The following is a 17,298-nucleotide window of genomic DNA, read 5'->3' as shown; positions in this document are numbered from 1 at the left end:
TTATTAGGATGGACAGCGTGTTTCACTTTTATTGTCACTTCCATTTTGTTTAGTTTGTTTTTAAACAGCACTAACAATATTTCTCGAAGAAGCAGAGGGCTATGTGCAATCTCATGACGGTTTCTTGACAGCTTAAAAAATCGTAGGCCTTCTCAGATAACTCAGAAGTTCCCTGCATCTGTGCACTCTATTTCTCTAGAGAAGAACAATTAGTCAAGACGAGGCCCAAGCCCATGACACCCCTGATATTACTTACCATGGCTTTCTTCCAAAGTGTTCTGGGCAATAAGACCTTTTCAGACACTTCAACAATGGATGTCAGTCAGGCTTCATTTGCCCACAGCAGAACTGACCTACGGCACGCTAAACACTGACCTACCACAGGCCCACGGCACACTGGTGTTCCGGTGGGGGTCAACCATCGCCAGGAGGCCACTGGCTTGTGGCTTCAGAGGTATCAGCCGACAAAGGAGGATTTTGAAGCTCCTTTCTGTTAACTTGAGTAAACCATGTTTCCATTTGAGCAACATGCTGAGTTGGTAGTATGTGAGGAAACCGGTAGAGCCCATGTTAACTAGTTGTCATCCGTCCTAGGAAGGTAATGAAGCCTTACCTTCACATATGTGCTACTTCATGGAGAAAATTCTTATGAGGTGATGTTTTCAGCTGGCAGGCCTCTGAGAATCTGGTAAAGACAGATCTCCCATAACATGGGAGAATCATCTTCACCTTGTAGCTCAGAAATCTAAGACACAAAAGGAATTTCTGACTAACCTACAAGCCTGTTGTAGAAACAAACGTTTCCATTCCCTTGCCTTCTCTGCACTCATCTCAAAGTACTTCCCAGCTGAAGAGCAGCAGCCTATGGAAAATCCTCCTGTGTCATTCAGTTGCTGCCCAAAGCAGACAGCCTTGGCACTCTAGCAAGAGTTGTCTTGTCCTATGTGACCATCCTGAGTGAGCTGAGAATACTCCTTTATGTTCAACCTTCACTTTGAATAGCCATCCTCAAGGTTTTAGCAAGAATGACTGGATGCCTCTTATGTGGAAAAAAGAGACTAAATGAATCAGAATACTGTCAATAACATTGATCTAAAACCATCAGGCAATTTAAATACGAGATCCAGAAGGTTTAGACCAGTTTCTAGCCAAGGGTAAAAATTACTCAAGGACAAAACTGAGTATGAAAATGTGTTATACAAACACACTGTAGCACCTAACTACATACGTAATAGCCAGCAAAGAGAAAGTTGAGGAAACTTCTTAAGATGGGAAAAATGGAAAAATCTAGACAACTTATACCTGGCAATATAAGGAACTTTCTCTATTGTGAAAGATTATTGACCTCTTATGTACCTATCATACAGCCTTCATTATCAGTCTCAATGTAAAAATGGCATTTGAAAAGAGGAATAGTAGCATATTTCATAGGCCAGAAGACCATAAGATCTTAGAGTGAGCATCTCATTGCCAAGAGCACAAATGTGTGGGAAATTACAGATATAAATTCGGAAGTACATCGATGGTCAATGAGACCTGAAATGCATTGAGTTCTCATTTTCTTCTTCTGAACGAAATAAGAAAACAGTGAGACATCCCTGCAATGTTTTAAAAGAAGCATTGCGTTGGTGGTTTTGCTCCACCAGGTATATTGTTAGAGGATGTCATCTGACAGAGTCTGGCAAAGTGTATCCTTGGAATGGATGGGCTTTGTTTATCAAGTTCAAATAGATCCCCACCACCACCACCACCGACATCCACAATGGGGATGGAGAGGAGGTGTTAAAGGCTGGGAGGTGCTTTACTGCAAGCCTCTAAAACATCATGGAACTGTAATTCTGTCTCCAACCATTTGTTATGGGCCAAGGCAGATTACAGGAGCAAGTACAGAGCCCCCAGCCGTGATTTATGGTGGAAGAACAGCTCAAGAGAATATTTCCATTAAGCGGGAATGGCTGAGCAACCAAACTGACGTTGGCTAAGGTGCAAGCACTGGGTGAAATTTCTAGAAGGAAAAAACTTCAGCCAGGGGCCTTAGCCCTACATGCCCCAAGCCAAAAATGAACTTAAGCGCCTCTCATTCTTCATCTTCACACTTGTTTGCTGTTTGCAATGACCATTTCCAGGGAGAAGCACTTCACTGATCAGACTGGTGATGTGGTTAATTATGAGGCTGCATCTCCTCTTTCATTTCATGGTGTCTCCTTCTTATCCTGTCTTGTCCTTTTGAAAAGGCAATACATCATGAGTTTGATGGGGAGAGGATAGAATAAATTAAAGTTTAATTTTGGAGTCATTTTGTAAAATGTCCCAGCCTTCCTTATCATCACTGGAAATTCTTCAGAATGCCTTAAAACTAAGAACAGAAATCAACAGAACTATTTATGTTTGAGACCCATCCTGGGGTGAATGGAGGCCCTGGGACAAGCCACTCCTCCGATCCCAAAATAGCATGGAATGAAAATCCAGTTTATATAAATATGAAGGTAGAAAAAAAATAAAAAATAAAAAAATAAAAAAAATATGAAGGTAGAGAGGAGAAATGTTATGGAAAGAAAAGAAAAAAGAAAAAAAAAAAACCACAGAGGTAAATCCAAGTTTTTAGTAGTTTTTTTTTTTTCTGAAAAAATGAGAATTACTACTCAGATAATACTCTTTTCCAAAGTGTCTCTAATTAAAATGCTATTTTAGTAATTCAGAAAAAAAATATTTTTAATGAAACTGTAGACCAAGGGGAAAGAAAATGAGAGAGTGACTATAGCTGACACGTTTCAGCTTTATAACCTTCTACAGATATATGCATATATCAAAATACAAATTATATATAAAAGGACTTTTAGGCAACTTCTAGAGATCACTATTTTCTCTACCCAGGCTTCTTCCTGAAATGCAGTCTTTCAAAGTATAAATAGCAAAGCTGTCCTCCAATTTAATATGCCCTGTGTATAGGATTCACACCAGAAAGGACATCAGAATATCTACTTGGTTACCCATTCCAGTTAGTATCAACTGGGCAAGGGTTTTTTGTTGTTAGGGGGGTGAGGTTTGTTTTGTTTGTTTGTTTGAGTTGATTCATTTTTTTGAGTCAACAAATTTTTGATGCAAGCCATTACCTTAGCACTTCAAGGAACAGAAAGATGAATAAACAGTTATCCAGTAGGCAAGGCCCATACCAATATCCCCATAAGTAAATATCAGCCAACATGTGCTCAGAAAAGATGCACAAAGTGCATCTCTTACAAGCTTATCAAAGAAGACTTCAAAAATGTGCTGACATTTGAACAGAGTCTTGAACAACGGGCAGGCTTTGGGAAGGCAAAGAAGCTGTGGGGCAATCCTGTCATAGCAAAATTAATGAAAGTGAGGACCTGAGGGTTAGGGCAGGGAAGGCATTTTCACTGGAGTGAAACATGGGATGTACCATGTGCGAGGGAGGTCAAGCCTGCAGTTTAGGCCCAGGCTGTGCCACAGGGGCAGCACAATGGAGACAACAGGGCTGGGGGAGGGCACAAGAAAGGCTGGAGGTGGAGGCAGTGATGACAGCATGGCAACCACCGACCGCCATGTTGTAGAGGAGCTGAAACAGGGGCCTCGGCCAGGGCAGGAGTGCAGAGGCCTGGACATGGGGGACTGCCAGCTTCCTTATGAAGGGACCTCGGGGGAGGCTGGCGCCCCAATACCCAATGGCAGAGGGTTGGAGAAGTTGGAGAGTGAAGATGACAGTAGGTTTAGGGAAAGTGACGAGTTCACCATTAGAGAATCCAACAAGGCTTGGCAGCCTTCTAAAAGGCAACATGCTGCCGCACAGCATCAGGCTGGCGCAATTAGAGAGGCTCACCAGGAGCTAATCCCATTCATTTTCTTCCCCTCAGGCAGTTCCACACTAGAGCTTCCCTAGACAGCTGAGCTAGACAGATAGACATCCAAGAAAGAAGATTCCACTGCTCCCTCCCCTATTTTAATGGCCTTCACAGGAGAATTTGTTGTTTCTTGATCATCTAAGTCATCCTACTCCAATCTTTCTTCCTTTCCTACTAGGTGATATGCACAGACACAGAACACCCAGTCTCATTCTGCAGTTCCTTGTAAGAAATGGCCATTCTCCGACTAGTCAGTATAGCCAACTTAATATCCCATCAACAGGGATTTAGCCTGCCCATTATATAAAGACTGGGTAAGCAGTTACCTGGTTATTTAGCTAGTGATGCAAAATGTCCTTCAGCTACTTTATATTGCCAGTTAATACATTTAATATTTAATGTACAAACCAATGTGCAATATATGACTTTTAAATTACTCAGCATATATGTTTTCCTTTGGGAAGAACATTTTATTAGCATATTTATGATACCATCTCAAGACTTAATATAGCTTAATTCTATTAATAAAAACTAATTTAAAAATCATTATCTTTTTTAATTACAGCTTTTGATTTAGTTCTTTCCTGCTCAGCGAATAAGGGTAACTGTAGCTCTCGGTGCAGTTGGTCCAGAGCTAATTTTGTTCTTGCTAGGGCTATCATGAGTTATTTAGTAGTGTAAGTTGATTAAAAGCAACATTCCCATGACTTGGCCATGGCTCAGCCTTTGAGGAACTGGACAGATATTTAGCCTCAAATGAAGCTATTAGCTAATTCTACATCATGGTCACAATCTTGAGCCCACAGGAGTCATGTTAGAGGCAATTCAAACTGAGCGGTTGACAGCCCCACCTAGGATGACCCAAACCATCTGAGCACTGTCTTCACTGGGCCTGATGCTGGAGCTGCTCCTATCTCTGGCCCTGTTAGGACCCAGAGAACATGGGATGCCTTCCTTTGGTATTAGGTTCTTAGCTCCTCAATTTTTCAACTGTGTGCTCACCATTCAGGTTCTGCCTATGTCAGGTTCTCAACCTTGGCTGAGTTCACAGGAAGGACACCAAGCTGCTGAACAGCCACTAGAGAAAGTATCATAAGGCTTGAGTACGAGAACTTAGTCTAGGATAGCAGCTGTCAGGGAGAGCTGAGGAGGGAGTTGAGAAGACACATCTCCCATCTAGATGTTAAGTTCCATGGGACAAGGCTGCAAAGCACCCAGAATATACCTAGAGGGGTCTGCTGCTTGCCTGAAAGCAAAGTACAAAGGAAAAGACAAAAATGTCCATTCACCAACAAATGAGTACTCCCTTGTGGCTAATGAGAGTGTTGCCATAGTCACCAAACATTTTCAATTACAGGAAAATCCAGCTTGTTTCAGAGTTGAGCCAAAATGTATCCATCACAAAAGAAAAAAAAAAAAAACACACAGCAGCAAAAACAACAACAACAACAACAACAACAACAAAAAACCACTATACTCTGATCTAGCCCTGGGAAGTTTTTGAGCCAAAAAAAATATACAGTAGCCAAGGGTGAACTAGCTCTGTAGCTGCCAAGAGAGCAATTGAGTTTTCCCCTTACACTGGTTCATATATTAAAGTTAGCAGAAAATGGAAAACAGATGCAGAAATAAGCATATGATGCTACTGGAGCTCTTTTCCTTTTATAGAAACTTCAAACCAGTCTGTGCCTTAAGGGAGATTGGTCAGAGAAATGGTAAAACAGGAAGGTCAAATGATGCTGAAAAGTTAAATCATTTCTAATTCATCTACTGTTATTAATTTGAAAGCTAAAGCTCGCTTCCACTTTCATCCATGCTCTTTACCAAGAGAAGTGCGCAGTTGTAGATGACAAGGGCTCTGATGAAAGGAAATCTCCCTCTCAGATGAAGGCAAAGAGGCTTTATCCCACATACATACGTAAGCATAAAGTTGTTGATTGGAATTGAAAAGGCCCCTGAAAATGTCATTAGTCAGGTAATCTTTCTCAAAAGTAAATGTGAAGGAATTTTTCTACATCTTCATATCAGTCAGTATATAACTCTATTAAAGTGCTTAACAAATTGTATTACATTTATTTAGGTGTCCTTCATTAGAATATGAGCTCCACAAGATCAGAAAGAGCACTTTTTAAATTCATTTTCATATTCCCAAAGGCCAGCACATTGCCCTGCCTTCGGGTCACAAACTGGCCACTCAATGTTCGATGCAATGAATGGCTAAGTAAAGAAAGGAACTAAAGAAACTTGGAAGACCTCCCGCCCACCCCACCCTGCCACCAAAGATCATTAAACAGTTGTTGCTGTCCTATCTTCTTCTATCTTCATCACTTAGATGCATTCTCGAACTTCTGAGGGAGGGTTCCCAAACGATACCACTTGCACCCTGAGTTTCCAATCACATTTGACCTTTATTCCCACTTTTAATAAATGAAGACACCAAGGTCCTTTGAATCAAGTTGACTTTGCCATTGATTCTCTGACTCTGTTTCTCAGTAGGAACCTCTATTAGCCAAACAGCTAACCCCCTCAAATGGTATGTTAGTTCCGCAAGGGCACTGCCATTGTCTTGTTGACCGTTGTATCCTGACCTAAGTGCCTACCATCTAACAGTCTATCCAAAGATATGTGTCGGATGAGAAATGGCCTTAGTCTACTGCCGAACCAACCAGTCTTCTATACTGTTGTAAAAAAAAAATAAGACAGGAATGGAAAAAACTATACTGAAAGTCTCCTTCAAGACTGAATGACTCACTCGTATTCAGCAAAAGGTGAAGCTGGAGTCTGAGGATGTGCTAAGGTCATCGTGGGTGCGTCTTATGCGGCCATTCTGTCCCTGTTTAGGCAATGATAGCAGCTGACCTGTTTTCCTCATGGCTATGTTGGGAGAGGAAGAAAACATCTCTAGTCCCCCCCCCCACACACACACACAAACACATACACAGACCTACTTAAAGCAACAATATTTCCACTTAGAAAGAATTGATAACAATCTTACAAAGAGAGAGAATGCCCTGGGAACTCTGGATCCTGAAAAGGGAACATTAACAGTGCTGTAAATTTGTGGGTAAAGAAAGCACATGATGTTCATGAATATCTCTCATAAAATCATGAAATAGAGATCTCCTCCTCAAGATGGAAACAAGTTATGACAAAAAATTACCCTTTTTCCCGCATTTACATTTAATCAAGCTACCCTGGGAAGATGAAAGAACAAAGACAATTGAGTTCAACTTAGATAAGATTTATACCCAAGTGGTTGACCTGAGCCATTCATTGTCTTTTTTTTTTTTTTTTTTTTTTTAGCATTTGCTTTAGGTTAGAGTCTGGCAAAGATAGATCAAACTTAGTAAAATTAATGTTATACCAAAAGTACAACAGTTCTCAGTTTTTAAGTTTTTGAAACTGAAGCTTATACCTCTTAAGGTTTATAGTTATTTCCTCTCAGAAAATTGTGGGTTCCTGTGTCCTAGGGAAAGGCATTACCAAAAATCAAATACAGGACAGATTCACCTTCACTCATTCCCCAAAAAACAGCAATGTGAAAAGTTGACAGTGAAGCCATTGGCTGCACATCCATTAAAATGGTTTTGACTCACTCGACTTGTTCAAGTTTAAAATGCTAAAAAAAAAAAAAAAAAAAAAAAAAGAGGAAGGTGCTGATGGACGATCCTCCAAGACTCTCTGAACCCAGAACCCTAATCCAGTTTTGTCAGTCATTTCAAGTAGATATAAACAGAGATTTGGGGCAATCCTTTCTACTCCCAGGGCTCAGGAGTGCAGTAGTATTTCTAAGTTCCCAGTGCAACTGTCTCTTGATCTTTACACTGGAATGAAACTCCAGCATCCAGACTCTGGGGACAGGTAGTCCCCATCTCATACTTGACCTGCCACACACAGGAAAAAATAGAGTCCATCCGGCTCATCCGGGGATATCCAAAGACTTTTCTATCAATTTTAGTCACTAAAAGGCAGCCAAAAACCAAACCAAACAAAAACCTCTTACTGTTTTAAAGAGTTCTTGTCAGGTAATAGAGATCAGAAAAGTAACATCCCACTCTATGTTTGTGTAGTGTCTTTACCGAATTCGTTCATATAAGGCAACTTTGTGGAAAAAAGCAAGGAAAGTAGTTTGTATTGAAGTTATGAAAAATGAGGTTCAGAGAAGTTAAGTAGTTTGCCCAAGGTCACATAGCTAGTTAGCGATTGACATTGTACACGCACCTGTCTTCTAACTCCAGAAGATTATGTTCTTCTACTATATTGTACCCTGATTCGAAGGCTTTCCTCGACTTGTTTAAGGGAAATGCTGGTACATTCCTGCATATGGTATATACTTGATGTATTGTTGGATTCCCAGATCTTGGAGCGTGGCAGCTGTGTCGATCAGCTGCATTTGGATTCTCCAGATCTGGATCTGGATGAAGCTGACTCATTGAGAGTAATTCCAGATTTAGTTGAATCTGAGGCCTCTAGAAAGCCTCATCGAGGGGATGGGGTCTTCTTTGGTCAACCAGTGATAACAACAGCATTTACTTCGTTTTCCACTCATTTCGTGCTGACTGTGTGCCAGACACTCTAGTGGGTGGCTGAAGTTCTTGAGTGCTCTCAAACCTCCTAATGACCCTGTGAAGTAGCCACTACAATTACTCTCATTTTATTAATAAGAAAACCAAACTTTAGAGAGTGTTGGGTGGCCTTGATCAGAGAGGATAAACAGAGACTGGAACCAAGGTGATTTGACTCTATAGCCCAGACTTTTAAAACCCACACACAACAGCCCAGAGGAGTTCATGGCCTCCTGATCAGCCTATAACTCTCCAGAGACTCAAAATTCAACCCAGCTCTAAGCCATTATAGGGAATGGCTCATCCCTATTGGCTCAGGGCCTATAATCTTTGCCAAAATGGGAAAGAACTGCCATTTTAGCACTATAAAATTATCCTGTCATTCCTCTTTTCTTTTCTTATAGATTTTAAAAGATTTTATTTGAGAGAGTGACGAGAGAGAGAGAAAGCACTAGTCGGGAGAGGGAGAAGTAGACTCCCTGAGCAGGGAGCCAGATGCTGGGCTCGATCCCATAACTCCAGGATCATGACCTGAGCCAAAGGTGGCCACCCAACCGACTGAGCCACCCAGGTGTCCCTCATGTCATTCCTCTTCAGATAATTCATCAAACCACATCAACGTAGCCAAACAACATATTCCTCAGCCACTGGGAACCTGAACAAAAGCCCCAGGACCCTGACTCTTTGGGGTCAAGAGCAAAACTCTTCAAAGACCTTAATAGAGGAAGAAAAGATAAAGAAAGGAAATAAAACTACAGATCTGGAATCAGAAGGAGCCATTTAGGATCCGTATGTCCTTTACTCACAGATGTCTTGGGGATCCACCTTGATGGAATCGTCCTCCAGCCTTTGAAAACGGCTCACAGTACAGGGAGCGGCCCTGCGTGCTCAGGCCTCCGTCCAGACCAGCCCAAGGTGTGCCACTCCCTCCCTCCGGGCCAGACCTCTTCGCTTCACCCAGACACCAGCCTCGCCCCCCGGAGAGGGTTCTGTGAGGGGCTTAGGGCAGGAAGGCTTGTTTCAAGAGGCCCCATTAAATGAACTGCTCAGAGGGACAACCCATTGGAGTCTCGAGTTTCTGACCTCAGCCCGTCGGTGGGGATTCAAGGCGCTGAGCTTCAAACCTGATAGAAGCTTTAATGAGCAGCTCTGAGGCATGCTGGCTGCAGGTGGCGAAGCTGCCAGCATCCAGGAGTTCCTGTTACGTTTCTCGCTCAGCCAAATCTGTAGCTCTGTTTTGAAAGTGCCCTTCCTGTGTTTTGCATTTTGTTCTCTAAGTGCTCCTAGCCTGGGAAGCCTCAAGAGGCCTCACGTTCAGTGTCTGAGCCAAAAGATCTTTCCAGCATCGTGCTGCAACCTCAGGCTAGTGACCCTCTGGGAACGGCGTTGAATCTTTCTTTCGCAGGGGTTGTGAAGGTGAAGCCCACAGGCTTCAACGAGAAGCGGCCGTGCTAACCCAGAGGACAGCTGAGTCACGTTGCCATCTGGGCCCACCGCCCACCAGGAGCATTCAGCAAAGCAGTTGATGGAGCTGGTGTCCGGGACAAGGAGCTGTGTCTCCAGCTGCTCACCCCACACACACACACCTGGGGCACAGGGGCAGCAGCTGGCACATCTTGAGGCTCCTCTGGAATTTTCTAGCACTCTTAGGTGCGTGACCTACTGAAAGGCTCTCAAAGGATTACCGCCTCCCCAAGCAGCCTCTTGGCAGCTAAGTCGTGCAAATCACGACTTCAGTGCAAATCACCGATCACTCCTGAGTTCACCTGAAATGAGCAGAAACCCCGGGAACAGCAGGCCAATGTGAAGAGCCCTCAGCCCCCTCCAGTGGGGCACGACGTGGACGCGGTGCCCCGCCCAGGTCCCTCCCCGCCGGGCCTGCTCCTGGGCTGTGCCCTTCGGCCGCCCCCTGGGGTCACCGCCTGTGGCCCGGCTGCCAGGGTCCCAGGTGGGTCCCAGGTGAGCCCCCGGCCGCTCCGCAGGGGAGTCTCTGCGGCCCCCAGGCCTGAGACCCAGGGCCCCGCGTGTCCTTGGAGCGCGGCCGAGGACGGTCCCTGCAGCCCCAGCCTGGGCGCGGTGGCCTGAGCCTGTGCCCCGGGCCAGGTGAGGACAGGTGCGCGGCCGGGGGGGCTGGAGGGGGGAGGCTGCAGAAGGCCGCCCCCGCGTGCAAGGCGGCCCACACGTGCAAGGCGGCCCGCGTGCAAGGCGGCCCACACGAGGTCGCTCGCCCTCCAGCAGCGTCGTTTATGCAAGCGGCGCCCTTGCCCGGCTCCGGAGGGGGCGCCCCGGAAGCGGCCCACCTGCGCAGAGCCCTGCGGAGGGAGCCCCCCCCCCACCTGCCGGACGGTGCGAGGACGCCCAGGCCCAGCTGCCAAAGCTGCACCCTCGGGGGCAGGGCCGGGGGCGGCTGTGCCGTGGGCCCCCCTCGGGGAAGGAAGGCCGCAGAAGCAGAAGGGTCTTAGTCGCCCACCTACTGGGGGTCCCGGACTTCAAGGCTGAGCTGGAGCAAAGGGAGTCTGTGGCCCGGGAAGAAACCCCCCCATATCTTTCCAGCAATTTCTCCAGTTCATTTGTTTCAAGCGCCTTTGAATTCCTCTAGCATAATCACCCTACCCTTTGTCAACACAAAGCGATTGTTTAAACGACTCCATCAGATCATGCCATGGGCGACTATTTCCATTTATTATGATTTATTGCCTGTTTAGCACCAGTGTGCAAGGCACATTCAACAGACGAGGAAGCTTCGAAAATGATTTTTCTTTCTGCTCTGGAGGCCCACGGAATAAAAACAACCTGCCCAGAGTAAAGGAAAGATTATCCTCACTGATGAGGATCAGTGACTAAGGACATTTTGGAAAGGAGGTTTAATTTTCCAGATGAAAAAGAACAAGACTTTCTCATTGCCATTGATCCTCCCATTGACCTAGAGCACAGAGTGAATTGATTACCGAGAAGGCGAGAATTTGAGAATTCCCGGTTTTTCAGCAGGCCCGGAAGAGATCGGTCATGGATAAAGCAAAGTCACCTAATCCCATTGAAGACAGGAATCTGGTGTTATTAGCCTGAGCCCCTGCATGGGCCCCTCGCTGGCACCTTCAGGCACTGAATAAATGCTGATTTAATTGCCTCATTCAAGTGTGAAAGATCAGACCACTTATTTTTTCCATCGCTACTCATGTGTCCAGTTTAGGGAACTGGGATTTTTTTTTTTTTTTTTTTTTTGTAACTCTGCTTTTTGGGCAAGAGCCTGTTATCATTTTAATTCTTCAACCTGGGGTTGTTACCAAGAAAAAATAAAAAAGTGAGGAATCAGGTACTGAGCTTCAGTTTTTAAACCACTGACAGTCTCAGGAATGTGTCCCCTTGCAGAAAGAAGCTCCGAGTTGATCTTTGTAATAGCAGCTAGCTAATTTACCAACTTTATGAAACAACAACAAAAATCTTGTAATAAGTGAGTAATAAGTGAATACTAATCATCAATTAGAATCATTTGTAAAAATTAAAAAGCACCATTAACACCTCATTCAAATACTCACTTTCCAGTCAAACAAGGGATGGTTACTGTCCTGTCCTGAATGAAATTCTGAATGGTTCCACGGTGTTAACTCTGACAGTAGCACGGCATGAGTTATACTTGGTTAAAACACCCACTAACTCCACTGACCAACAGTCATTCTTTGAAGATTAAAAATAAAAGTCAACCTATGAAGCATAGAATTTATTCCTCGTGGAACTATCATTCACTTCTGTGCTTAGATCAAAACTATTGTTTCTTTCCCCAACTTTAGTAAACTACCTCCTATAGTTCAAAACTGATCCCACAGGCTAAATTGAGAATCTCTTAGAGCCCAGTTTCTCAAAGTGGAGGCTCAGTAGTTTGCGGATTCTGACTCAATGGGTCTGGAATTGAGGCCTGAGGGTTCTGTATTTCTAGCAAGTTCCTAGGTGATGCCAGTGCTGCTGGTCCATGGGTGACACTGAGTAGCAAGGGTTTAGCAATTCAGACAATTTTTCCCCAATAGATTTTATCTAATGTGTATCCTTGAATTATTTTTATTTAGCAGTACAGTAATATGATAAAATTTAAGCAAATAACAGTTTTATAATAACAAGTGAGGTCACATATAAATAGAGACATAGATGCATATGCTGATACTATTGGGGAGAAAAATAATTTCTTTATCCCTCTAGATTCTTCTGACTGGTCTAATAATCAAATTGACATGAGGCAGATTAACATGAAAAGAATTTGATTATGTACTTACAGGGGCCCCATAAGGATATGAGACCCACTGGCAGTCAAGCAAGTGAGGTAAATATGCTACCAAGAAGTCTCACAGTCCAGAAGTTGAGTTGGTGGATTGTTCCATCTCACCGAACCAGTCTCAGTCCTAACAATAGGTCAGTTTAGTAAAACTCATTTCTGAAGGGGGTGATATAAAATGGGCTCTAAAAGTTAGGCCTACATTACACAAGCAATCAAGTATTTAATAAGAAGCCTCTGTGGAAACCACAGAAAAAAACAATGGTTAGTATTTGAACCAAATTATAAAGCTGTTTCTGAGTTCTGAAGTTAGCCAGTCAAGATTTCTAGAGGTCTAGTTCAATACATTTTCAGGGCACTTGTGCAGCTCAGTTGATTGAGCAGCCGACTCTTGGTTTAGGCTCAGGTCATGATCTCAAGGTCATGATTTTCATGAATCTCCATGAAAATAAAGCATTTTACCAGGAACACTTTTATAAAAGCATCTGAGAAAAAGAATAACTGTCTATAAATGATAAAAGACTTAAAAATGGCTTAAAGGTCTGATTAGAGCTTATAATAATGAAATTGGTGAGGAAATTTGGTTATTTCTATGACATACAACCTTTTAAGATAATAACTAGAATTATGAGTGATGACATTGTACCAGGACATATCAGAATCTTAAGAATTTTATATAATTTCTAGAAGACTTATATGAATAATATCGGCCCATACAATATAATCTAAGAAGGTTTATCTTTGCTTATTCGAAAGGTTTATCTTTGCTTATTTGACAGTGGTTCTTGTGTAATTTAACATAGCAAATAAGCCTAATTAGGTTGACAGCCCTCTTTTAAAAGGAGAGAGAGCAAATCTTTTGAGATATTCCAGCAACCCAATATCTCGTATCTCAAAGTTATTTTTAAGGCAAAAAGACTTCATTTAGAATTTGAATTGAGGGAAGTTTGTCAACAATATCAAAAGGTTTGAATATTTGATTAAATAGGAATTATAGGGGCCAAGGGCAGGCTATCCCAAGATTGACCAATTGGCATGAACACTATTTCAAGTTAAAAGCTATCCCAAGCCATCAGACTCAGGAAAAGCTCTTTATCTCCCCCTCAACTGCATCCTTGTACCAGCAAGAGAGCTATTAACAGAAATTCTTCTTTACTTAAGAAATTTGTCTTCATAATCGGGCAAATTTTGTTTTCTAAACACCTCCACTTACCTTCCTGCTAATGGTCTTCCTCACCTTTGTATCCTCTGGCCCCTACCCCTCTCCATAGCTCATATAAACACGATGTTGCCTATCTTTGGAATTTCCGTGTCTGTGTGGGTTCCCTATATGTACACTGTTAAATTTAATTTTCTCCTGTTAATCTGTCTCATGTCAGTGCAATTCTTAGTTGAGCTAGAAGGACCTTGAAGAACAGAGGAAATTCTCTTCCCCAACAGATCACAGATAATTAGAAAACAATACTTAATTGTCTACTTAAGGAAAGTGACAGTAAAAGATTTAAAAGGCAAATAGAGATGGTTGCATAATGGTTAGCAAACTGAGCTCTTTTAACGTTGAGAAGATTCCATTTTCTTCAGTAATCGAAAGATCGGATTAAGACAACAGGAAGCATTAGGACATTATATCGATAAAACACAGAATTTGTTGTTTTCTAGGCAGATTATTTTAGGGGAATGAAAAACCCTTCACAATCTATTATTGAGAGCATACCAATAGTCCAAAAGACAGTTTGTCCTTTTAAAAGAGAGAAGACCAAATTTTTTTTGCAACCGTTGACTTTTGATATTAAAGCCCATTCTCTTAATTACATTCATTCCAGTCTTAGCCAGCCCTGACAATGCAAAAAAATTACTTTCCAAAGATTCCTTCTCCACAAACCTCTTACACTTGTTTCTTACCTCAACACACACTTTACTTTCCTTGCATAGAGATTGTACCTGGAGCCCAAGTGTGCAAGGGCACCTAGCTCCAGGGGGTCCCAAACAGACCAGGTTCAGCCACTCACTGCTGCCAAAATCCAAAGGCAGACAAACGAGTGATGGTGAAACAAGAAAAGAATTTATTTTAGTGAGCACATCAAGAAGACAGCAGACTGGCATCTCAAAGATTGTCTCCAAAGTGCCGAAAATACTTCAAGGTTTATATTAGGAAAATGTCAGACAAAGGTTTTCGTGGGTACATGCAGGTGGGCAGTAAAGGTCAAACCCATTACTATCTCAGGATCAATCACACGGGTCTTGCAGGCATCAGGGCAGTTGTCATTGCTTGAGAGGTAGTTTCAGTGCCCATCACAGGATGCTTTGCCTGTGGGATCTTTTGCCTGAGTTAAAAGATAAAGTGGAAAGAAGAACTTAATCAGTTAGAATGTACAAACTGTGGTCAAAATGGAGGTAAAGTCCTCTTCCAAGATGTTGACCTTGTTATTTCTAGTAACTTTAATTACATATATTAATTAAAATTCTTAATCCATAGAAAGCTTAGAATTCTTAACTCTTAGAAAGTTTAATTACTAAGGGCACCTGGCTGGCTCAGTCAGTAGAACATGTGACTCTTGATCTCGGGGTCATGAGTTTGACCCCAAGATGGATGTAGAGACCACTTGAAAAAAGAAAGGAACTTTAATTTCTAGTGAATACTAATATTACCCAAAACTGGGTTTAGCTATTGCTGAATCTTGAGCCAAAAGACACAACCAAGGCAAAGAATAGGAAAAGGAAGGGTTTTACTTGCAACAAGCAAAGAGAACTGCAGGGTCTTTCCCAAAGCAGTGTCTTCCTGAACAACAAAATTGAGGAAATTTTAAACCAAGGATGCATACGTAATCATGAAGGGGCTTGCATAGTGGGGAATACACATGGAATTGGACAATCGTCATCTTAAGGTGACTGAGTCCAAGTCAAAGTCACCAAGCCAACAAGAGTCAATGTCATCAGTTTTCTGGTTCCAGTTGGCCCAGTACCTGGTTCCAAGGGATCCTGTAAAGTCACCTCAAGAATGTGCCTCAGGTCAGTCTACTTTGAGCCAGCACTGAGAGTTTTGCCACTGATTTATTGTCCTTGATGTGATTAGGTTATCTCCTGGCCTAATAGTGGCTGTTTGTTCTTATATCTTGTCAGAAGATGGGGGTGGGGAGGGGTGCAAAATGATTTTTCTATTTTTCTTACATCAGGAAAGTTATGTCTGTTTTTCTTTTTCTGGAGACCCCTAACACTGCTCATACTAAGAAGTAAGCAATTGTGAACTGCCTGTGAAACCAGCATTGTTTAGGTTGGTGAATTTATGAATACGCTTCATAATCTCTAGGACTATATGTTTTGTTGTTGCTACTTGGTAAATCTCTTTTGTTCCCTCAGCCCCTCTACTTACTTCTAGTTTCCTGGATATTTCTGAATAGTATGATCCTTGGAACATGCCTTGTGTGAATGCTCAGGAGAAAAATTCTTGCCCATGGTACGCCACAGGGATTGGATGGATTCCTGCCATCCTACTAGACACTATTACCTTGGCTATAATGGCATTGGGCTCAGAAATCAGACTATCCTTGTTTTTCCTGTTCTTTGTCAGGCACAGGGCCACCACACATGTCATTAGGACAGCCTCCGATCTTAAGACTCCTGTGTAGGGTTTTCTCCTAAATAACCCAGTATGATCCCTCAATAAGCATAAAATCCAAGATACGCATGACCGCATGCTTCCTAAGAGGACCAGTCGGAGCTGTTACCCAGTCGGGGCACTCAGGAGGTACAGCTCCCTTGGGACTGAATCATGAATAAAGCTCACAAGAAAGTTGTCCGGTTTAGCTAGGAGTTCCATACTTTTGATCATGTCTCTCATCTGTCCTTACCCCTGGGATGTTTGGCGTTCTTGGTCCTGCTCTCAGATTGGAAGTACTTCTAGCTTAGATCTATGATGCTTAATACTATATAAAATAGCTGCCCCTTCTTCACAAAGGCCAGAACCTCTACCCCATCCATCAGTACTAGATCTAGAGGCTTACAAAGGGTATTATTATTGGTCACCAAATATACTGATTCCTCCGAAATGGAAAGAAGCAGCCCCAATCTCTATAGCATTTCAGCCCACTCGCCTGCCCTCACGGTAGTCTAAGATGCAATGGGGGAAGTGAAGGGAAGTCAACATCCCTTCTCAGGTAGTGTGAAGGTGTCAGTGCATTTGACAAGAGGGATGCCTCCTGTCACTCTCAACCCCAGGAACTTTCAGCAATATTCCTAGTGAGACACAATTTGGAAGCCGAGGATGATTTTGGTAATGGACACCTAGTCAGTTAATGTATTCTCCTTGTTTTGTAGGAATTAACTATGGGATCAGCTTCCTGATCCCAAAGCCTTCCCTCTTGGGCTGCCTAACACATTAGAGTCGATTTGGATTTAAACAAAAAACACCAAACCCTCCTTCCCCTCCCCCAATCATTATTCTGCCCCGTATTCAACAACTATCAATAAAAGATAAAATCCCAACACCCAGGGTGTGCAGTTCTCTCTCTCTCGAAACTCATCCTCTTTTAGATCACAAGAGTGTACTTTTCACTTTAATAAATTTTCCTGCTTCTGTTACTCATCTGCTCTGCTGCATGCCTGTCCTTGA

The 17,298-nt window shown here is 42.8% G+C and overlaps 1 protein-coding gene across 7 annotated transcripts in view; it reads left to right on the top strand.

The window, feature by feature from the left end:
• MAGI2 (membrane associated guanylate kinase, WW and PDZ domain containing 2) overlaps positions 1 to 17,298 on the top strand; it is a 1,330,046-nt gene that overhangs the window by 1,275,641 nt on the left and 37,107 nt on the right. Inside the window, exon 23 of one of the 7 annotated variants that reach the window (XM_038562828.1) lies at positions 8,830 to 8,889. The exons of the other annotated variants lie outside the window; for them this stretch is intronic. Within the exon in view, the coding sequence (XP_038418756.1) occupies positions 8,830 to 8,858 (29 nt within the window). The 3' untranslated portion in view covers positions 8,859 to 8,889. Of the gene's footprint in view, positions 1 to 8,829; positions 8,890 to 17,298 lie in introns of those variants that run through there. 7 annotated transcript variants of the gene reach the window in all.

Source organism: Canis lupus, chromosome 18 (genome assembly GCF_011100685.1).
Source record: "Canis lupus familiaris isolate Mischka breed German Shepherd chromosome 18, alternate assembly UU_Cfam_GSD_1.0, whole genome shotgun sequence".
NCBI classification, from domain to species: Eukaryota; Metazoa; Chordata; class Mammalia; order Carnivora; family Canidae; genus Canis; species Canis lupus.
Note: the sequence above shows the minus strand (reverse complement) of the source record. Positions and strands in the feature narration are given on the sequence as shown.